This window comes from Helicoverpa armigera, chromosome 18 (assembly GCF_030705265.1).
Source record: "Helicoverpa armigera isolate CAAS_96S chromosome 18, ASM3070526v1, whole genome shotgun sequence".
Lineage (NCBI taxonomy): Eukaryota > Metazoa > Arthropoda > Insecta > Lepidoptera > Noctuidae > Helicoverpa > Helicoverpa armigera.
This window is the reverse complement of record NC_087137.1, coordinates 1,087,473-1,111,947: the sequence shown is the minus strand read 5'-3', so window position 1 is coordinate 1,111,947 and position 24,475 is coordinate 1,087,473. Positions and strand designations below refer to the sequence as shown.

The window sequence follows — 24,475 nt, the reverse complement described above, 5'->3', positions numbered from 1 at the left end:
AAAAATTCAAGCAGTCGTTCCTAGCCATGGAGAATGAAATGACTAGCGGAGGTGTCATAACGCAGAATCTCCTAAGAAAGTAAAATGTCGATGTTCGGGGGGCAATGAACGTTACTAGCTCCGCCTTCATTGGAACCCACACATTTAATTAAAAGAGAGATCACCAATTTATTTATTTTTATTAAGGTCAGCCAACAATTGTTTACACATTACATTTTTACAAACTTGAGTTATACATATAAAAACAGATGTAACAATTTCTTAAAGGCTAACACCACATGCAAAGAAAACGATAATAAAATACCAACCAATAATAAATACCAATCTCAGACTGATTGGTTTCGATTTGATAAAGAAACGATCGCCTCATTAGTTCTAGTAACTAATCCCGCCTATCGTTCGTTGCTACAAGAAGGTGCCTGACCTACCTTCCTTTTGGTATCTCCGCTGTCTTTCCTTCCTCCATGTTCGCAGCGTATTGCCTCGCATACATAAATCACATTTTCACAATAAAGAAACTTCTTCATTGCGATAGTTTATTTATGTATATATAAACGTATGAATATGACGAGAAAAAAATACATTTGTCACGCAGGAAACCTGGAGACGAAAATATTTTGCGAATAAAACTTTGTCGAATGCGAAAGAAAAGTATTGAAGTTAAAAACTATTTTAGGGCATTTTTTGTTAAAAGGAGCCCCATTGGTCCACTCCTTTGTCCGTGGCATGCGTCTGTCTTGACCACCTATCTCAGAAAAGCGAATTAAACCAGTAGCAGGAGCTACTCAGTAAATATAGCTTAACCCTTAACTATCCAGAATGCTTTTGTGGCGTAACTGACCAGTAGTGTCCAACAGACACTTTATAGGTATGACAAAGCAAAGAAAGTTATTTTGAATTAAAATGACAGTATAATGTATTTCAGTAATGTTTTTTTACACTTACTCATTTACAGATATTAGAAATATATTTTTTTTCAGAAAGTTCAGAGCAGACATTGCGATTGCGTTTATCACGACACTGTTTAGAAGCCCTTGATAATTTCGAAGGGCAAATATAACAACGCTTCTTCCTTTTCGCAGCAGGTTCAGATAATTGAGTAGCTTCCCGATTTGACCCTGCCCCATCTTGCATGGTACCCGACACCATAAGATTATGTGTAAATAAATGTAAATAAAAAACAATCTACCTTCACACTCGAATCAAATAAAATGTTACTGTGTCTGTTGGACACTTGTGGGTTGATGAAGTACTATTTTCGTTTATTAACCAAAAATAATAAACTATTCATGTTAAAAATATTTTCATTGCACATTTAGATTCGTAAAACATTGGTGATAAATTAGATAAAAGGCCGATGCATAAAAATAAATACTTTCGTTTTTATGAAAACATAAACGCAAAAATGTGTCCGCGAGACACTTGTGGGTTGTTAAGGGTTAATACTTATCAATGTACGTCGTTCTTATATCGCATGACTTTTTATGGTACAAGGGATTTCCCCGGGATCATGTATCACGGTAGGTACCGGATAAAAAGAACGGATAGGGTAATAAAATGACCGTCACTTAAGCTTCTACTTAGATAAGCAGTACTAGTAAAATTTCCCTCAAAAATCCAGGAACTATCATATAAAACTATGAATTTCTCTCCCTATGTGACCAAATAGTCGCGTTTCTCCAGCGGTTTCACCCGTCACTTTATAGGAACTGCTCCATGCACCCGGGTAAAAGATAAACTAATTAATTAGGCTATCTAACGCTGTCGGTCGAGTAAAAATACATCTCAGTTTAATAATATCAGTATGGATTTACATTTAAATATTTTAGGCACACTGAAACCTGGCTTAGACTTTACTTTTGTGATTAAGCTTGTATTAATATTTTAAATCTTCTAAATCTCAAATCTAGCTAAAATATTTGGAACTGCTCAGATCCAGACACTAATTCTGAATTGCATTGTTCATTAATTTGAGTTCACTTAACCATGAAGTCTAGACATTTTAACTGGGTATTTTATAGTGTCGTCTCAAACCGTTGATTCATACCCACTGTAGGTAAGTATTATCGATATAGTGGAACTAATTAAACACCGGCCAAGTGCGAGTGGGACTCCTGCGTGAAGGATCTGTGCCCCTAAATTTTATTAGGTAAATCTTATTTTTCAGTCCTTGTTATTATGGCGACAACAGAAATAGTTCATGCATGAGCCTGGTGACAGACAGACGCCCTGTGAAGTCTTAGTAATAGGATTTTAGGCATCTGGTACGGAACTCTAAAAACTATATCACCGGCAAAGCAATGTTATCCTCATTCCATTACACTAAAGACTGCTAATGATAAATATCCCGGGTGTAGCCTGGTCAATCAGTAGTACTTACCTATATTATAAAACAGTTAACAGCTTCTAACATTTTTCCAAAGCCTTCACTCATGTTTAACTTATTTCCCATAAATACTGAACTCACAAACTATTATTAAATTCTAGTATTTTCCAGTGTTAGTGAATATCTAGGTCACAGGCTATAACGTGCAGTTAATACTTTTATCTAATATACATGGCGTGGGAATCCATGGCGTCCAGTCCCCCACCGGCAACTGCCCGCCTCACGGCAGGCCTCTCATACCTCCCCTCAGTGGGGAAGCCAATATTTTACCCTGCATCATTAGAATACATAAAAGCCGGATCCTGTCGGATCATTAGTCACTTAAAAGCAATAAACCTGTACATACTTGTGTATAGATGATTGCATATCAATGCCTGATAACATGCGCTCAGCATACAATCTATTGGTTTACAATGTCACGTATTTTAGGAAGTCTTTTTACAATCCTGCTTATATAGTTACGTAAATATTGCAGATAAATCATTAATTCCTCAATATAAATATATAATTGGCACCAAGTTGGGCACGTGATAGTCGTTGTGCAATTATCTGAATCCGCTTTTTGATATGATGTATGTATATCAGCGGTAATTCAAAGCTAATGTACTGGGAACATCGTACTAAGCATCTTTGAAATTATATCGAATTATATCGGGTGTGTCGTTCATAATCACATTAAATGAAATGCGTTAATATACTGGTTAATATATGTCGATTAACACAAAGAAAAAAGAAAAATACGTAAAACTAAAAAAATGATTTTTTCAAACAAAGTAAATGGAATAAAAATGTGCAAAACTTAGAACACCATATAAAACAATCATTACAAACAATTGAAATTCTCCCTTGAAACCTGACAGCTGTCAACTGATCAAAACATACGATACTCCTAAATTTATCTCTGCTTTACACATGATGTTGTAAATTATAAAAACGAAAAATGACTCCTGTGGTTAAACCACTGAATGGATTAGGTTATTTTTTTTACAATTCGCCATAGAATATCATAAAGTATATGCGATATGATTTAATGTGATTGTGAACGACACACCCGATATACTAACTGTTCCCCGCATTTTCACCCACGTTCCGGGTAAACTGCTTTCCATAACCGGGTAAATAGCAGGCTTTTCCTTTTCATTTAAATGGATTCAGTAGTTTTGATATGAAAGCGCGACTGACAGACAGAGTTATTTTTGCATATTTACACTATCTATGGATTATATGTTATTTATGCCAGCTTTGGCATCAAAATAATGTATATTGGTACTAGCTTGGACCTGCTGGAATCAAACTTGCACTTTCCAACTTCAGAGACAGTTACTCCAACCACTAAGGTCACTAAAACTTTTTCTTCTTAACATAAAACAAATCCATTTTATTTACAAACATAATAATATCCAACTAACTTTATAAAATAATTCCCAAACTAAAAGTTCCTCAAAGCAACAGATGGTCAAACACGAAACCATCCCTTAGGGATCACCCTTATACAAACTGATCCCTTTCCTTTCACTTCAGATAATATTTCTAAATTGGTATTCAAAATAGAGGCCACATACCTAGTTTTAGAATTGTTTGTCTCAAACAGTATCAACTGGTTAGCATTTTCAGACGACAGAAAATAATAATGGTTCCGATAAACAAATTAATCCAAAAAAAAACAAACAAATTAGTCTTTCCCAACTGTGTTGGGGTCGGCTTCCAGTCTAACTAGATGCAGCTGAGTACCAGTGTTTTACATGGAGTCACTGCAATTTTACATGGTAGCTGTGTATAAACTTTTTTTAACGACGACCCCAAAAATCATCAAATGATCCCTCCAGCTGTGCGTTAGCAGCGGTGAGGGAGTGTCAGACTCTTACTGACTAAAAACCGTCGTGTTCCGTCGTAGGCCTTTTATGTACCAGGGCCGCGGTAACTCTTTCGAACAATCCCGCGCCGCGGTAGCTGTGTATAAGCTCAAATGCACTAACAACATAAACGGCAGTTTTCTTAAAACAAACTGTTTAGGTACTATGATTTTTTTTCGTAATTTTAAGCAAAAGGGACGTTTGTGTCGTCGATAAAGTTGGGCTCAAAAATGGCAATAATATCATATCAAAGCGGCACTGATCTGAACAGTTTGCTTTGTATACAATTATGAAGGCTAAAGTATGTCAATTGGCTTATTCTTCATCAATATGACATGAAAACAATAGGTTGATAAAGTTTTGTGTAGAAATAATAACGTTGTATTCAGGAATATGATACTAATGATGTTGAATGATGATGCTAATTAACAAATGGAAATGCAGTGTTGCTGTGAAATAGATCACATTGTTAAAGAGTAGTCTCATTATTTTATTGTTACAAATAAAATTATAAACAGATTTTTTTTGTTACTGAAATTTTCATGTATATGTGTTGAGGATGATATGTTGAACAACTTATCTGACTCAAATAATTAGTTAGTAAATAAATATATACATTACCTCTGAGTAGTGTTACGATATGTCTTGAGTATATAAATAACGCAAACGACGTTAAGATCAATTTTATTTAAATACTAGCTTTTGCCCGCGGCTTCGCTCGCGTTAAGAAGTATTATTATTAATTAGGTATGGTTTTTGCGGCTTATTTTTGTTTAGCGTGTGTAAAAAATTAGGGCCTACAAAACTTCTTTGTACACAATATTCTTTACTAATCTGTCATTAGGCGCTAAAACTATTAAGTTATTGGGTGCACTTACTCGTGAGCAAGCAACATAAAACTGTCCATGAGAGAAGCAATGTTCTCTCAAGTCAATACCCGCAAATTTGAGAGTTTGCCCCTGAGACTTATTTATTGTCATGGCAAAGCAGACTTCAAACTAATACATTTTACATCCTTCATCATCCCTTATTTTATCACCCGTGGGGGTTGAATGGGGGTTGAATTAATCAAAATCGTATTTAAGCGAACGTCATCATAAAATTCTGATTCGTCATCAGGACTTCTTCATAAAATCTAAGAAGATGTATACAAACTTTCAACCCCTATTTTATCCCCTTAGGGATGGAATTTGTCAAAATCCTTTCTTAAGGGTTGCCTACGCCATAGTAGCTTTATGCATGCAAAGTCTCAGTCCGATCGGTTTAAAATTGACAAAGTTTCATACAAACTTTCATCCCCTATTTTATCCCCTTGGGGGTAGAATTGATCAAAATCCTTTCTTAGCGGATGCCTACGTCATAACATCTACCTGCATGCCAAATTTCAGCCCGATCCGTCCAGTGGTTTCAGCTGTGCGTTGATAGATCACTATGTCAGTCAGTCAGTCAGTCACCTTTGAGTTTTATATATTTAGATTGTAACAAACCAGTAATCATCATAAAGGTGAGATTCACAGACAGTATAGGAATCAACTTTTGTCGGTGGGTCATCACGATAATGCGTGTATCGGAGCACCACCTTAGCAAATGTATAAATAGCCAATCCTCCCAGGTTATCCATTGAATTAAAGGTCTGAAGTATTTGGGTCTGGACGAGGGTCGTTTCGACCTTAACGAACGGTTTTCCATTAGAAACAGCAACTTATGAGGGTTACATGTCTTATCTGTGCTATTGGGAGATCAGGTCTTGATGAAGGAGATTTTTGTTTGGTTAGACTAGTAGGCATTTTGCTGCCTTTTTTTCTAGAAAAATATCTGAGTGTTGGCAATGGTTCCCAATTGGTCCTTTAAGATATCAAAATGGCGGCTCTATGTAAGCAGTAGACTTTATATAATTGAAGAGTATTAAGAGTAATTAGGGTTAATTATTAAAACTTTCGTTAAAATCTAGTAGCATACCTTTTATAACTTTCTGTCGGAAAATTGGAAATATGTGTCGTTTATTTGTCAACAATATTATACTTGGTCTTAATACTCTTCTTATCGAGTGGATTGCAAGGTTAATCACCTAGCAAGATCTGTTGTCAGAGTTTTCTCGAACTAATCAGACAGCCTCTAACGTGGAAATAATAAAAATCTGGATAAAAATGATAACATGAAAAAATTCGCAATACCTCAATTCCACGACACAAAATATTTCATAAAACATTCACGGCCATATTTTCCATTAATCCTCTCTCTGACTGAAAAAGGGAATAAAAACACATGCAATAGTTTTCGTTCAAACGATGACGCATTCATTTGTTACAAAATAAGTGCGCACTAAAAAGTTTTTTTACATTTTCCGTGAAAAAATATATAAAAGGGCAAAAAGTATTTTTAGTTGTCGAACCATCTGTTGCTTTGAAAGCTGGGTGTTTGGCACAAGTGAAGAGGGATTATAATAATTATGTATGTCTTTAACATTTATTACTGAGCTTAGCAGTTTTACAAAAGCTGTTTACCGTCAGTCAATTTGAAAAAATTATTTGCCTCGTTTCATGAGAACTGATTACCGTTACTTTTCAAATCAATAAACTGTATACAACCTCCTCAATCCTTACAACGCTTTTATATAAGCGGATTTTCCGATCCGTTTTTTTACGGAACAACGCGCCGAACGACAAAAATATGTGGCACGGTTTCACCCGTCATCGTTTGGTAGTTTTCAATTACAACAACTGTTATAGTCTGTAATTAATGAGCATTTATTTTTGGTTTATTTATATTTTTATATTTAACCGCAAGGTGCTGAAAGATCCATTCAAACTAAAGCTTCATAAAATCTATTGCTGATACTTTCTTTCTCAAAAAGATAAAAAGTCGAATATTTCTGCAACTGACGGTAGTTATATAACGGCTTCCCAAAGAAATTGTTGTTGTGAATACCCGCTTGTTTCTTATGACTTAAAACATTAAAATAATTGAACCCTACCAATGAAAGCGATCCGTGCTAATTGAACGATTTACGACGGTACGACGCGACGCCATCCGTCAGTCCGTCATTCCGTCAGTCCGTCAGACTGTTGACAGTTTACTACTGTTGACGGCTGACGGTTTAATTTCTTTGCGTTAAAATGTTAAATGTTATGGGGTTAATTAATTGCTTTGAAGTTAAAAGGGCTGGTCAAAAATGATTTTTGACTTATGAGGAAACATTGATTTTTATATAGAAGCATCATCTAGGAGTGTCACTAACGAATTTACCAAACTGCAGATGATCAAAATAAATAAACATGCGTGCAACGTTAAGTGGCTAGCCTCCAAAATAATACATTACTTAAGTATTTTTCTAATAAAAAATCACAAAATTACTTTCACCTAAAGCTTACAAAAGATAAAGTATACTATACCGATGTTTATAAAAATACACCCCAAATATATTTCTTAGTAGGCAAGTACTTTTTTAACACGTATAAATTTTGTAACATCGAAGCATATCCTTAATGCATCCTTCATAGTAATGCACTAGCTACAATTTATTAGATAAAAGCTTTCAGCATGTAAGGGTAGCATTCCCTTCCCCTGTTTAACGTAAACACTCAGTGCTCATTAAAAGCTCAGTAAGTTGCTTTTGTTTTTATCTTTAGGTTGAGTAAAGTCGGAGAAACATGCTTAGATTCGACGTGGGCGTAGCCTAATGTTTGAGACGTCAGCCGGGGGCGGTCGAAGTGTGAACTGATATTATAAGTATAATATCAGTTTTAAATACGTACTTGTTAGAAGACCATTTGTTCAATATTAGTTAAACCTTTTAACAAAGAAAAAAGTGCAGAATCGTGTCCATGCTTTCTTTGGTTTCAAGTTTTCGTCCACCACCGTGGCTTTTCTAATCATTCACTGGTAGAGAAGGCAGTTTCAAAAACACGTTTTCGCTATCTAAACCGAGTTGTAACTTATATTACCTCTAGTTATCAACCACAATAATAATACAATAGGCGGATGACGAACACACAATTTCAGAACTGGCATTTCAAAGCCAAGTCCTTGTTTTGTAGCTACAACACAGATAGACAAGCGCACTCAACGGAACGTGTTGGATGATATATGTAATAGTATCCAATACATGTATTTTGTTTGACAACTCACCGACTGATTTGAATGTCATCGTTTTGGTGAACTGTTATTTATATAAGCTTCAAAATGGAAAACAAAATAGAAATGTTTTTAATATTGGAATTTGGAATTGCCACTAGCTAGTGTAGTGTTTTGTTTTTAGTGCAGTTTTATTAGGCTCATAACATTGGGTATTTTTTTAATCTGCGGGTCAAACATTTTGCAGATTATAACCAAATTGTTGTCCCAGATTGCTTGCCAAAAACTTACTATCTGATCAAAACTCTTAAAACTGCAAGAACTAAAGAAATGACCCAGCCGAACTGGTGGTCCCGAGTTCAATTTCTGGTACAATTAACATGAAATTCGTGTAATGAGCATGTTTGTTGGCTGTGGTCTAAAGGTTTTATAATGTGTTACTTACAGGTATAGGTAGGTATAGCTATACCTATTATAATATATACTATAGTTAGCCCCAAGCTATATATGTTTATATATAGCTTGGGGCTAACCGATAATATATGAAAGGTGTCCCGATTATATCAAAGCTTGTAGTGATAATGACATACAGTTTCTCCAAACCATACATCCACAAAGATCTTTTGACATACCCAATGACCTCACCGCAACGCAAAGCCCCCCTGTGAGGCTGTTACCAAGCTAATCAGACACACGCCCACTGTGGCTTGTCTAATCCTATTTTAGTTTAGCTCGGTTTGAACTAAATCTCTTCGGTTTGTAGCGTAAAATCTATTCAAAGTTGCAGTTGTGGTGGATGCAAGGACTGTGTGGGCTGTGGCCTGATTGTGTGGGTGTGGTTTTGAATTGGGTTTTGGGTGAAAATCTTCCCGTTTGAATGTGTCCATCTTTGTTTGGTCTTTAACGATTTGCATATTTTCATGAAAATTAAACACGATGGAATAATACAATAAACTTCCGCCACCATGCCGTGCCGTGAGAACTACTCAATACACTCGAATAAATAGGTTATCAATGATCAGTTTAGTAGTTCTTGAAATAAGCGGGTTAAAACAAAGAATCAAACTCTACAGTGTTATCACTACTTTGTCATCATCATCACATCATCAGCCTATCGCAGTCCACTGCTGGACATAGGCCTCTCCAAGTGCACGCCACTGAGATCGATTTTCGGCTTCTCGCATCCAGCTCCTGCCAGCCGTCTTGCGCAAGTCATCACTCCACCGTGCCTGAGGACGTCCTACACTACGTTTGCCGAGGCGCGGTCTCCACTCTAGAACTCGTTTACCCCAACGGTTATCGGTTCTTCGGCTAATATGGCCAGCCCACTGCCACTTCAGCTTGCTGATTCGGTAGGCTATGTCGATGACCTTGGTTCTCTGACGGATTACCTCATTTCTGATGCGATCCCTCAGAGAAACGCCGAGCATAGCTCTTTCCATAGCCCGCTGAGCGACTTTAAACTTGTGGACCAGCCGTACCGTCAGTGTCCACGTTTCGGCTCCGTAAGTCATGACAGGTAGGACGCACTGATTGAAGACTTTGTCTTTAGGCACTGTGGAATCGACGATGTTAGGACTCGACGTAGCTTCCCAAATGCAGCCCAACCCAACTGAATTCTCCTATTCACCTCGTCCTCAAAGTTGTTTCTACCTAACTGCAATGTCTGCCCGAGGTATACATATTTCCGAACAACTTCGAGAACGGCGCCGTGTATCGCAATCGGTTCCGGTAGAACATGTTCATTGAACATGACCTTGGTTTTGTCCAAGTTCATCCGTAGGCCGATGCGTAGAGAAGATTCAGCCAGGTCGTTAAGCATCTGTTGTAGGTCCTGCAGCGTTTCCGCCATGATGACGATATCGTCAGCAAATCTCAAGTGAGAGATGTGTTCGCCATTGATGTTGATGCCGCGTCCTTTCCAGTTCAGCGTCTTGAACATATCCTCCATTGCATTAGTGAACAGTTTCGGAAATAACATCCCCTTGTCTCACTCCTCGATGCAACGGTATGGGCCTTGTTTGCTGATTCTGTACTTGGACGGACATTGTAGCGGCTTCGTAGAGACATCTCATCACTTGAATGTATCGCCAATCTACTTGACAACGCTGCAGGGACTCCAGAACAGACCAGATTTCAACCGAGTCAAAGGCCTTCTCATAGTCCACAAATGCTAGACACAGGGGCTGATTATACTCTTCGGTCTTCTGTATAATCTGCCGCACTGTGTGGATGTGGTCTATGGTGCCGTATCCGCTCCGAAACCCAGCCTGCTCCGGTGGTTGGAATTCGTCGAGTCTTCGCGCAAGTCGGTTCGTGATCACTCTTGAGAACAGCTTATAGACGTGGCTTAGGAGGGAAATGGGTCGATAGTTCTTCAACTGGGTTTTGTCTCCCTTTTTGAAGAACAGGACGACAACACTCCTACTCCACGCCTCTGGAGTTCTCCTTCAAAGAGGACGGCATTAAAAAGCTTCTGGAGCTCCCCCAGTACGGGCTTACCTGCTGCTTTTAAAAGCTCTGTTGTAATGCCATCCTCGCCAGGGGCTTTTCCATTTTTGAGCTGTCTCAGAGCGATCTCGATCTCGCCACTGCTGACTTCTGGCAGGTCTTCGGTGAAATGGCGTGTTAATGTGGCTCTAGAATCCTCATTTCCGGGATCAGGTCGAGATGCATGCGATGCGTATAACCGGCCATAGAAATTTTCCACTTCCGAAAGGACTGCCGGCACCGAAGAAACGACTTCTCCACTTGTTGTGGTCAGCTTCGTCAAGTGGCTTCTTCCAAGAGATTTTACGAACACCTTTGACCCCGATTCAGCTCAATTGCTCTTTCAATGGCAAGAGTATTGGAGTACCGGAGGTCGCGTCGTACGTGCTTGTTGATCTCTTGGTTTAGAGCCCGCTTAGCTGACGAAGTGACAGGCGGGTTTTCACGTCGTTTCTTCATAAGCCCTAATGTCTCTTCCGAAAGCTTTGATTTCTTGCCCTTACGCTGCATGTTACAGAATCTCGAACCTTCCTCCTGAGGATCCGAACCACATATTCGTGGTTCTGGTTAACGTCTGTTGTGGTTTCCACGGCGGCAAATCGGTTCTCCAAATTTGACTGGAACGTTTCGGATCCTGTCATGGTTTGGAGCAGTGTTGTCGGAGCCTGGCCTTCATCAGACGGAAACGTTCGGCCTTGAAGTTGATATTCAGAGAGCCTCGGACAAGTCGGTGATCGCTACCGGTATTAAACCTATTGATCACGGAGACGTCTCTGAATATGTGCTTCTTGTTCGTCATGATGAAGTCAATCTCATTTTAGTCATAGTGTCGGGGCTTTGCCACGTCCACTTCCTTTGGGGCTGCTTTTGAAAAGGAGTTCATCAAAAGAGCCCCTCGCGTTCGAGGAAGTTGACGAGCATTTGCCCCCTATGATTCCTGCTTCCAAATCCATGGGATCCTACTGCCGATTCGCCGCAAGTCTGTACTCCCACTTTAGCGTTAAAGTCCCCCATGACAACGGTGTAATGGGTCTTTGTAGTGAAGTGGAGGGCCCTTGATATATCATCAAACATATCCTCCACTTCATCGTCTGAATGTGTCGAGGTCGGTGCGTACACTTGCACTACCTTGAGGCTATACCTGTCGGTGAGCTTTATGATAAGGTACGCTACCCTGTTCGACACACTAGACACCTCCACAACGTTATCAGCTAGGGACTTATTAACCAGAAACCCAACGCCACCTTGGGATTGTTGGTCTCCCTCTCGGAAGTACATTAGGTGACCTGATTCGAGGGTTATGGTGTCCTCCCCCTCTCTTCGAACTTCACATAACCCTAATATGTGCCACCTAATCTTCCCAAGTTCCACCTCGAGTTGCGCCAGATGCGAGTCAAGCCGTAGCGTGCGGCCGTTGTACGTCGCCAGAGTCAGTTTTGTTTGGTGGCCTCCCGTAACCCGGAGATTCTTCGCACCCCCTGCCCCGCCGTAACCACGGTCGCCACCGTGACCGGGAATAACGGGACTGCCGGGAACTAGGGGCCGTGGCTTTTTTGTGCTGCTCATGGAGGTATTTAGCCTACTGCTATCACGCTGGCCAGACGGGTTGATAGAGGGTTTTTTTCGAGTTTTCCTTCTCTCGCACTGGTGTTCGGTGCAATTGTCTCCATTAGTCGACTTCTACGACACCCACTGGAAGAAGGGGTAGCGACATATGTATTCTTAAGCCGTCGCTACACGGCATCTCACTACTTTGTCAACCTCAGCTTATCTCAAGCTGCATCATACCGCAAAGGCAATAGCTACTTTATCTATAACGACCGGTTAGCCTCAACACCTCCTTTAATCACCTTTAAAACCCACAAAGATCAACCTTTACCAAAAATCACGCAGATACTTTCACACAAAAGAAACCAAACAAATTCACGGGAACAAACAAAGCGCAATGTTCAATCATATCTGGTAAATCGCGGGCAGCCTGACCGGGTGAAAACCGGGTGAAAACCGCTCGTAATCTCCGATAATGGAATGGTGATCCTTTGTTTATGTACCCGGGTATGCCCGGGGCGATAGACGGTGGTGTTGTTTCAACCGTTTCAACTGATTCTACTGTTGGCTGATAATTTGGGTTGGTTTTTAATGTGAGTTGATAATGTAGTATTTAGGGTAGCTAGTTTAGAGCAGTTGATTAGATATCAGAAAATCATGCCAAATGACATTGCTTTATCTAAAGTTGATTAAGAACTAATCTGCGCACCCGTACCTATAAAAACGAAACTGTTTCAAATCGATCCAGCAGTTTCTTAGGTTAGAGCTTTCAAACAAACAAACTCCTCAGCTTTACAGGTTAAAGTAGTATAGAGAGCCTTAGTTTGCACAAAGTTCATACCAAGTGCACACTTTAATCTCATATAGCTCACAAAACTAAATGGCTAGCGATATATTTCGGCAGACATTTAAAAATATCCACCTGGCTTACTTGGAGTAATGAAAATCATATTTTCTACACCTTCATCAATCTTCATTATGTTTCTAAAAGCGAGGTTAAATATATTGCTCTTTTTGCCAAATAACGGAACGGCGGAGAAAAACTTTTTGTAGACAACGTTTTAAAAATTGTTTTTTGTCCTTATTAGCAAACAATTTGTTAAGTGACGTTATTGTGAACAAAAAACGAAAAATTTTGGAAGAGGAAATTGCCTTAGGGGTGATTAATATTTAAGAAAGTGATATTAGGTACATCTTAGCTATTGAACTGGAATGTATAACTTTCGAAATGAGAAAATGGTGGCACGCAGTAAAAGAATCTTAATATCCCAACACAGATTTAAATAACTGTCCATTCCAAGTCCAGATTTTGGCATTATATCGTAAGTAAACAATTGGGGGGCAAAGTTACTTTCTCATTTAAAATCATCAGACTTTCATTTCTTCCTGTAAGTATATATGACAAAACAGATCAAATACTATTTTATACACAAGATATCCTACAAATACGTTCAATTCTTCGACATAAAAAAACACAATGGACCATACAAATTTCTAAACACGTTTCATTCAAAATAAATCCGTACAAATGATATCCCATATAAGATTGATATATCCGATTTAAAGATCACACACAGGGTGCTCCGAAAGAAATAGCTTCGGCACTTGGTAATGCGGTCAAAGCTCGTGCGTGAATAATAAACGACCCTGTATATACGGACAGAATAGTAATAAGGCGATATTTATAATTTTATAGTAGGAGAGAAATCTGTGGGTATTTCCGATAAGGAATGGTCTATGAAAGTTTTTTAGGCTCGAGAGATTGTTCTTGAAATATTTGTGGTTTGAAGTCCTCTGAATGAGATCATCATCGTCATGAGTTGAGAGATATTCCAAATAGTTTGTCATATGTCCAGGATTTTATCTTTCTTATTGCGCTGTATGTGTGTGTAATGGATTTAACTTTTTTTTTATATTATCTGTGAACATCATTTCTAATTAAACTACTATCTAAACAAAATGCTAGTTTTGAAATCTAGATGAATGAAAATCCACTACTTAAAACATTACAATTTAATAAGTATTATCAGATGGATTAGTCCACATGGATGGATCCACAATGCAATGGTGATGATAATGACAAATGCCAACTCAAAACAATCACAAAAGCTTTTAATTCGTGAAACAATTTTACACAACCACCCTCCATTACCGGACTAAGAAAAACATCCCCAAACCGCCTAATCTCATTTCAACCAATCAGTTAAACTGCGTTCCCGTTATTTATTTTAATTACTCCACTGATTGCCGATCTTGGATTAAAAAGAAATATACGACGGATATCAGCTGTTTAACATTCATGTCTGGTACCAAGAATCGATTAAGGGTAATGGTACTTGGTAACATTTTCAGCAATGCGACACTTTTAGTGTTATCTTTGATAGCAAATGTGGTCGGCCTTGATAAATATTGTTCAGGCTTACGGCTGAATAGTAAAATGCTACTTGTTTTTAAAGATAGCTCTAACATCACTGTACTTAAATCCGTCTGTACTTAACTCCGTCTTAACTGCCTCGTTGGTCTAGCTGTCGCAAGTGCGGCTGCTGAGCACGAGGTCTCGGGTTCGATTCCCGAGTCGGGCCGAAATCGCTTTGTGGGTTTTAGAAGACTTTCACAAAGCAGCCCGGAGCCTGGAAGCTGGTGATTGATACACCCGTGCATCGGAGAGCACGTAAATGTCGGTCCTGCGCCTGATCTCTCTCCGGTCGTGTCGGATTACCGTCCCATCGGGCTATGAGAGTTAAGGAATAGTGAGTGCACCTGTGTCTGCGCAAATGCTCGTGCACTATAATATGTCCTGCGCAGTTGGCTAATCTCCTTACATGAGAACAGCCGCCGTAGCCGATAATCGGCTAGGAGGACATCACTTAACTCCGTCGTAATGGTGAACACACACCTTATCACACCTATCAGAATCGACAGTAACGACCGCGGTGATCAAATCAATTTTCGAAATCTTCAAATTAAGAGGACGAATTGGAATTTTTGGCGCCAAGGATGTCAATTTTTCTCAGTAAATACAAAACGGATCAAAATACAACTTGGTTACCTGAAAGTTCATGATATAAACCTTATTTTGTTAGTTGTAGAAACATGATTAGGTAACTTTTATAACAGAGAAAAATATATCAAACATACCTCTTTTTAAAAAGAGATTCACATATTATGGGCAAACGGAACCGATTAAAGCCTCTTAACTTTTTTAGTAGTTGAGTATATACATACTCTTTAAAATTGTAGAAGGATTTTTTATCAAATTATCATTTCTAAATAATAAAATTACAAAACCATTTTGTCGCTTACGACTTTTAGTTATAAGCTAGCGAGCGTATTGTTATCCTCGCCCCGCTCAGACGCTCCGACCCCTTTTGGCGCCTTAGATGCGCGTGCCGGTTATGGAATTATTGTTGACCAATTCCTCGCCTTAAATAGTACCCTTTTCACATTCTCGAATTTTCCGAGCAACACCACAAGCAAATATTTGACAACTGCCGGTTCAAAAATGTCATAAAAAACCGTGAGGAAAATCCACCAGTGTGATAACGCCGTAAAAATTACAAAACTACTTATTTGCTTCACGACAGGAGTCTTAAAGGAAATCTTGCCAACAATGTAAGCAAGGAGGCTAATATCAACTATTCATATTTATGATATAAGTGCGACAAACTTGGCGGATATTCACAACATTGTACTAGTTTTTACCAGACAAACAAACACTGGATTTACATAATAACGTTATGGAAATAGGTTGGGTGTTACTACACCTATAATACTGGATGTTATTCACTTGATATTCAGTATTTTTCCAAAAGCCTCTCGATAGCATAGGCTTCGTTTTGATTGCTAATTTGCAGGCTTTGAGGAATCGAAATAAACGGTCTGTGATGCCCAATTAGTGCCTGTAAGCCTGGAGAGTGTCAGTCTACTTAGTTTTGGAGGTCTTTTAGAATCGAAGTGACTCCATGAAGTCGAAGTGACTTTCATTTAAAATTATTTTTTGGAAGTATAGGGTAATTGCCTTTTTATACTGGCGGATTATCCGTAGCGTGCAAGGTTCGTATGGGCATAGACGGGCATAGTACGGGCTATGTTGCAGGGCAAAACTCGGAAAATTCAAAAGCGTAAAAAGGCTGTATGTATAATCCTTTTTCACAGATTTGAATGCTTCTGTTGTTTTTATGTACGTGTCGATCGATGCTCTTTATTAACAGTGGTAAAATAACTGGCCTGTAAATGATGCTTAAATTGACATACCTAATATACACACGTATCGTACGCCCAGCATCCATGTACGAGTATATTAAAACCGCAATGACAGCATCACATACCCCGGAACCCTGATTAAACTTTAAAACAGATAGCCAACTTTAATTACGATTAATTAAAACTAAAATGAGACTTCACAAAACTTTACTTGGTCACGTTAAAACACGAGTTTATTACCTTTTAGATGGTTTGAAAGTTAATTTGGGTTTTGTAAGTTATTTAAGTTATATGTTCTCTTTAATAATTTTGTTATGCTCACTGGTTTTGAGCGTCCCTGTTAAGTAAGGGTCGGATTACATTGATTGTACTTATGATTTTGGTTAAGAAATTAATGGCAATGAGTAAAGCAGCAGATGTTTTTTCCAAATAACTGTAACGTGTACATTAATTAAGAACATTTTTTAGATAAATGGTATTTTTTTGATATTATAAGTAACAAAAAAGGTTTGTTTATGCTTTTCTGTAAAGTTTTCGTTGTGATATGGCAAGCCCTTTCAAGGTTATTGTTGAGTAATCTTAACTAATTCACTTGTTTTAAAGGTCTTAAACTGATTGTCCTTTTTAAACATAACGTTCATTCCACACCACACATATTTATACCTTTAGTAACTAATTACTAGTTTAACAAACTTTATTATAAACTAAGGAAACTCATTATACAGCCAGATGTTAATGTGGCACAACCTTTATGAAAAGTTTTCAGTAACACTTTCGGAATTACGTCAAAAGTTCCAACAAACTTTACATTTTATGATTAGGTAAATCTTTTATCAAAATATAATTCAGTCGTAATTCTTTTGAAATACTCTTTAATAAGTTTCTTAGTTTAAGTTGAATGGCGCTGTCTTAATAAAATCTGGCTGTATAAAGAATAAAATCCAATAAAAATTGCTTTTTTTATCAAATGAAGTGTTAGATCATGGAGTTAAAGCGCTTTTACACTTGCGGTTTTTCTACGACGCTTGGCTCGTACGGGCGTTGTCCACAAAGAATTGACAACTAATTGTACCTACGGATTGCAACCGCGAATATGCGACTGATTTCTCTAGTGCGAAAGCATACTAATAGAGAATTTCAGAGGACCAGTACTGGGAAGATTGTTTGCCGTCAACTCGTCAAGAAGAAGAAAAATAGAGAATGGAGTTGTAGTAACGATTGTCCACTATACTTTTTTGCAAGTTATTTATAAAAATTGTCTGCGTTAATAATTACGAGTTCCCAAAAACGAAGCGGTTGTTGATCCGGATGTTTGAGTATGTTTTCACTCAATTCATTCTTGACACATTCTTAGTACAATTAAACGAAACTAAACCATTTTTGCTTAATTTCAATATATGTAGATTGCAGATAAAACGCTCACATTGCAATTAATATCAACGCTAGCATAAACTACGTAGGTAACTTTCAACTTTTTTCTTAACACTTATTGTTCTTATATCTTAAGTTTATTATTGTTTGAAGTCGTTGTACATGTATTTACTTACTAACTTATAATAACTTTGATGTTTTTTATCGGTTCTTGCCCCGCTTCGTTAAAAGTTCGAGACAAAAATGTCTGTCGTAAGATATCTTGGTTTACTAGAGTACGCGTCGGTACACTGTCGGCCATAATAAAGTGGATACTGGAATTCAGTGGTTTTGTTCATTTTTATTTCATGCCCTCTATGCATTTATCTACTATATGCGAATTGACTTTAAATAACGTGCAGAACGTATAAATCTCTATCAATAAACAGAATTTTTTTATTGTTTGGCTAGGCTGAAACTACTGAACTTTAAAAAACCTTTCACTGTTGGAAAACTTATTATCCCCAGATGATATAGATAAAGGAAAAAAGTTTCACGAAATGCGGGTAAGAACACAAGGAACAGCTAGTTCAGTCATAAAAGGATTCTTTAACTTTGAACTGCAAGACGAAATTAATTTGCACAAATGAAACAGATGATGATCGCTGAGTCGTTTGCCAGCGTTTAATTTAAGCGCAGTAATTAACATTCAGAAAGTGCAAATTACATTATAAAGTGCATTTAGTTACTATTTAAGATTTTAAATTAAACACTGCAGTTTCCTTTGAAAGTCGTAAGACGTCTATCAAGTCGAAAACTGTAAAAAAATATTAAAATTTACGTGCGTTACTGTTTTTTGTCTCAAAGTGTACTTTGAAAGTATCATACCATCTACTTAAAGGAAAAAGCCTATTTACCCCTCCCAGTAGCTTACAGCCTTTTCTTATTAAAAATATTAGGACGACGAAAAAATGTCGGTACTACCTTGTGATTGGAAAAACGAAGGCCTTTATAACGAAGTGAAATTTGAGACTCCAATTTGGGGTTTCTTTGACAATAGACTGAAATATGAAATGGTAGCGAAATTCGATAACTGACTTGGTTGGTGTAATAGATAACTGTTGGCTATTTAAATAATTTTGTAAATATTTCGGGTGCTAATTGCCAAAGTTGTTTTTTGATTTGTTGTGATTTTATACTGGCATTTTTTTTTTCACTACATAGTATAAAACAAAGTCTCTTTCTCTGATCCAATATCCCTATGTATGCTTAAATCTTTAAAATTACGCAATGGATTTTGATGTATTTTTTAAATAGATAAAGTGACTGAAAAGGAAGGTTTATATGTATAATTTAGTGTATTTAAAACCATAATTGCAACCGTGTGAAGCCACGGGTATTAAATAAAAGTTACTCTAAATCTAATGTACCTACTGTTAATTTTATAGTTTCATTGGATATTTGTATCGAGCCAAATAAGTTGCCTATTTTCTTATCTTTATTTATCTATCTCTATCTATTTTATTATTTCTTTGATCTTAACATGTTGTTTCTCTTCTTGTCCCCAGAATACCCTGGCAATTCTCGACAAACTGGACATTGACAGTGAGAAGCCGTCTGAAGAGGAGATCGCGCGACTCTTTGGGTACGAGGAGGCGTACCTGTCAGGGGACCTGGGCATCTGGCAGAGAGTCAAGCCTAAAGTGTGGGCACTGTTTGATGAGCCTTCCAGTTCACCTGCTGCTAAGGTAAGCCATTTAGCTTACTATTAAGATTTATGATTGTACCTTGCAAGAAGGAAATCAGAAGTTGAATAATTATTAATTGGTACTGTCTGCCATGTAGGTCTAGTTGTCGTAAAGCGCGACTGCTGTGCATAGGAAAATAGAAATATCTTTGTGGGTTGTAAGAAACTTTCACAAAGTAGCCCGGAGTCTAGGTGACTGATACACTCGTACATCGGTGAGTAAGTTAATGTCGATTCTGTGCCTAATCTCTCTCTGGTAGTGTCGGATTGAAAATGCACCCGTGTCTGCGCAAATGCCTGTGTAGCAAAGTATACCTTCTGCAATTGGCTGATCTTCTTAGAGAGAATAGCCACCGTAGCCGAGAATCAGCCTGGACGCCATTATTATTAATAATATATTTTATCCGTCGTAGGTACTCATAAAAACTAAGAATCGTCAATGATGCGGCCTCTAAAATCTAAACTCAGTAGCGACATCTAATGATAACTACCTTTTTATAAAGTCAATTAAAAACCCGTACCAGCAACTAGTTTCTAAATAGGGTTTTCCACAAACTGCTAGTTATAAAACCAGTAATATCCATTACAGAGGTCGAATGAAAGTCACGTGTAGCATAAAACTGTGATATTGAAGTCCTTTGTAAGTACCGACAGAGTTAAAGTTTAACCGAACGATTAGTCTTTGAGTTCTTTTGCTGGTTGGTAGCATTAAATTGTTGTCTTTCGTGAAAAAAGTTACTACGGTATTAGTAAGATGTATTCAGACTTCAATAGACTATGAAATGACCTTCAGACGAAACACGACACCCATTCCGTAGAAGTTCTCCTCGCAGTTGGGCTTTGTTCATGTGAAAGGCTCGAAAACAAAATCAAAGAATTCAGGACCACAAGATGCAAATCCATCAGAGAAAGGTGGCTTTTGTGAGTCAATATAAAGTAATGATGGTTTTATAAATGGTTGAAATTCACTTTGTATAACTATTTGCAAATGTTATGATTGTTTTTTTAATCAAATCATGACTCATCTCAACATATCCGTAAAAATCCACGTAGATGGGTACTATAAACTAACCGGCCTATTAAACATTAAACTCTCAACATTGATTCCCCTTCAATCCACTTAGAATCGATAAAGGAAATCGAATGTAACGCCTCAATGTTTTATGTATCACTCGATTCTCGGAGGAAGTGCTTGAATTATTCCGCGTTGAAAAGTAAGAGGTTAGTTATGGGGAAAACGGCATACTTTTTAGGTTTATTCGGAAGATATATCAAAAGAACGTTTTCCTCTTTTTTACAAATGTATGTGGAATATGTTTGATTCGCTGTCATCGTCAGCTTTAATTAGTCTCATAGCAAGGCACATATGTATATCTCTTCTTATGAATGAGTGTTAATTAAGCTTGCTCATATATATTTTTATGTTTAAGTTTCTTCAGCGATGTTTTCCTTCACCTGTGCCTATTTTCTTACTTTTCTTTAGAAATAAGAGTTACTAAAAATATGTGAACTAAATCACTCTCAATATTTACTAAAAAACTTAACAAAACTTCACAAGACACTCATTAAATTTAAAAAGTTTCAAGAGGCCTCAAACTGAACGCGGAAGATTCAAGTCCTATTCACAGTTCCGATAAATCAAGGACTTTTCAAACTTAGTCCGATAATAAAGGTGAGGACTTTTAAAATTGATGGAAAGCATTTTGACAATGTTGACTTTGTATAATTAATTTTCTGCCACTTACTTTGCTTGTGTTATTGAGATTAATTAAAAATATGGACGCATAGGATTATGTGGGGTGATAACGGTGCGGAAAAGTTTTTTATGCATATTTCTATTGAACTTTTATTTTTGCGTTTTATTTAAGTATCTCATTATTAGTAAGTACCTAGGTAAGTATAGTAATGTTTTCACAATTGAAAATAAATTAAATCATGTCAATTACATTTTCACTTCAATTTTCCCTGAAGACATAATTAACTTGGTCCAAATATTCTCATTGAGGACAAACGATGCTATAAATAAATCTCTATTATTAAAATAATTGGGAACCAATAAATATATTATGAACTTCAGAAAATTGCCTAAGACGCCAACTTTCAACAAAGAGAAAATTAATATTCAAAATTTTCATTTAGTATTTTGGTTTATGTTAATGACCTGTGGATTGCTTTTGAGGGAAAATCCAATTAGTTCTCATAAATAATAATACCTTTTGTTTTAAAATATATTTTTCATTATAATAGTATAGTAGTTAGATTTTACTAAAACACAAATACTGAAAAATATTGCACTTTCAGTGTGACCGATTTGAAAAACTCTTTCACCGTTGGAAAGCTATACTCTTCTCGAGTAACATAATTATACAGGTAAAAACCTGGGTACGGGAAGAACTTCCCCAGTAACGCAAGTGAAACCGCGGGAAAACAGCTAGTGTGAAGATAATTAGGGAGAAATCTAAATTGCCTTTTAATATAACGACTATCAATTAATAAATTGATATTTATTGTTTTGGTTGCAAGTTTCATTGGTCATTATACCCTGCATCTTAACTATGTATAATCCAATTATAGTGTCTATTTCAGATGGCTACAATACTAACTAGCTTTTGATCTAAACCTGATCCTATGTTTAACTAATTACAGTTATCCTCAATCCCTATTAAAGTTTAGTTAATTTATTTCTAATCGGAGTAATCTCTTTGTTAGGTTTAGGGTTGTCGAATGAGACAAAATATTACCTATTTATTGTTATTAAAATATTTTAGAAACAAAATTGTCTTATAATCAGAAAGAAGAAAGAGGATTGCTTGCTTGAACGCTCTTATTTCGTGAAATTATTGCACTATTATATTGTTTCATTTACTATTGAGGGAAACTGCAGGCTATTTCATGTCCATGTGCAAAGATTACAATCCACAGGATGTGGGTGTCACCATGGATTTATCTTAACAGTTACAGCCTTTTGTTTTTTTTTTTTTTTTAGTCCCACTGCTGGGCACAGGCCTCCTCTCACATGGAGAAGGTTAACCTTATCTTAACAATTAGGTATTTTTATGTAGAAGTGCCTACCTTCCGATTTATGAACTTTTAATTTGGAACTATGAATATGGCTTCAAATATGGTTTATAATATATCTCGTACATAATAAAATAAATGAACAAACGCTATTCCTATCTAGAAACTGTCAAAAGTAGGTACTTGTAGAACTGAATGAAATAGATTAAAATAAACTCAGCTTAATCCGTAGACTGAAAAATTCACACGACTTTCATTTGAATTTGACGTTTTCACGCTGCTTCGGATTATGAGATAGACAAAAAATATAAGGCTCATAGAAAGTAGAGAACTTATTTTTTGCAATTATTTTAGTCATATACGAAATGCACTAATTAGAAATTAATTTATTTCTTTAAAACTCTCATTCAAAGCTAAAAAAATATCTTTATAATTTTATTCTTAGAAAAGCCATGTTTTACTGTTTGTTTATATACATACCTAGTCAAAGAAATATCAAAGACTTTTTGACAGCCCTAACGAAGTCTCGATGAAATTCATAAATTAGTTTTAAATAATTAACTGTTTTCATTTTGTTGTGATAACGTTATATTTCTTAGTTATAATTCTGTAACTAATCCTGATAACTGACATCCATACCATAGTTGTTCCTCACGGTTTCACCCACATCTCCCTATTAAGAGTAGATACCTACACACTGCAAACTTTTAGTCGGTCGATAGTTTGTGTGAGCTCATAAATCAGTATGACAATGAATGGTAGTACGCACATAACAACGATCACATATTTGGCTAGGATCAGACCTTCTAAAAACTTTGATGTATTTAGCAATTTTCTTTTTAGAAAAATCCTACTATCTTGCCAACTGTCGACCGAATTTGCAGTATGCTACTTTTACTGTACCATAAAGTTGCAGAACCACTCATCCCAAAACTAGAAAATTTTGAACTTAAAAAAACGTACCAAGTCAGTTGAACCCCCTAAACAACTGTATCCTTAAAAGTACTTCAAAAATGTTTAATTCGAGCTTACTAAAAAGATCCTTTCTAAGTAAAAACATGCTTGTACAAATGACGTCACGAACGCCGCGGTGAACATGTCTATTAATCAAGGGCTCTTGTTTCTGTCGGGAACAAGATTCAGAGGTCCCTATTAATAAAATACTTTTATCTTCGAAGCTCTTTACTGTGTTAGGGGTTTTAGAGTACTTACATATTTTATTTTTAGTACTCTTGCATACTGCAAACTTTTAGTATACCAATACATAGTTTAATTGGACTCAAGTTAGTATGGAGATAAATGATAGTGCGTATAGTACAAGTAGACAAGACAAGACTTGTGTTCGTCTGATATTGGACCGACAAGCTTAGTTACCGTATTTTGTCAGGTTTTGTTAACATAGATTGGTTTCCATTCATTGGTATTTAAAGATGATAAGATTCATGTTTCGTTGTTTCACTTAAATATGGCCTTAGTTAATTTTTATTTAGCGTTAGTTATTTTATTAAAAGGATCTTGTATGTATTTGCTGTTTTTGCTACAGTCATTTCCATCCCACATTATTTTGATAAGACTTCAACACTACTAATTAGCCGCTGTGGTAATTACCTTATTACTGCACTAATTATTAGTCTAGAATCTAGAAGATTAAATTAGTCTACACATTACGCACATTTTTGATCGTCATCCCAGATGTTACGTCAATTAATTATTTTGCAAGCTTTAAGTACTTAATAGACGACAAGATTGATGTACTTCACTATCAAACATTCAAAACCACAAAATTTCCTTTGTATAATTTATTTT

General features: G+C 36.8%; 1 protein-coding gene across 1 annotated transcript in view; it reads left to right on the top strand.

The window, feature by feature from the left end:
• LOC110376737 (potassium voltage-gated channel protein Shaw) overlaps nucleotides 1–24,475 on the top strand; it is a 204,222-nt gene that overhangs the window by 90,247 nt on the left and 89,500 nt on the right. The window contains exon 4 of the mRNA XM_049846126.2: nucleotides 19,473–19,652. Within this exon, the coding sequence (XP_049702083.1) occupies nucleotides 19,473–19,652 (180 nt within the window). The remainder of the gene's footprint in view (nucleotides 1–19,472; nucleotides 19,653–24,475) is intronic.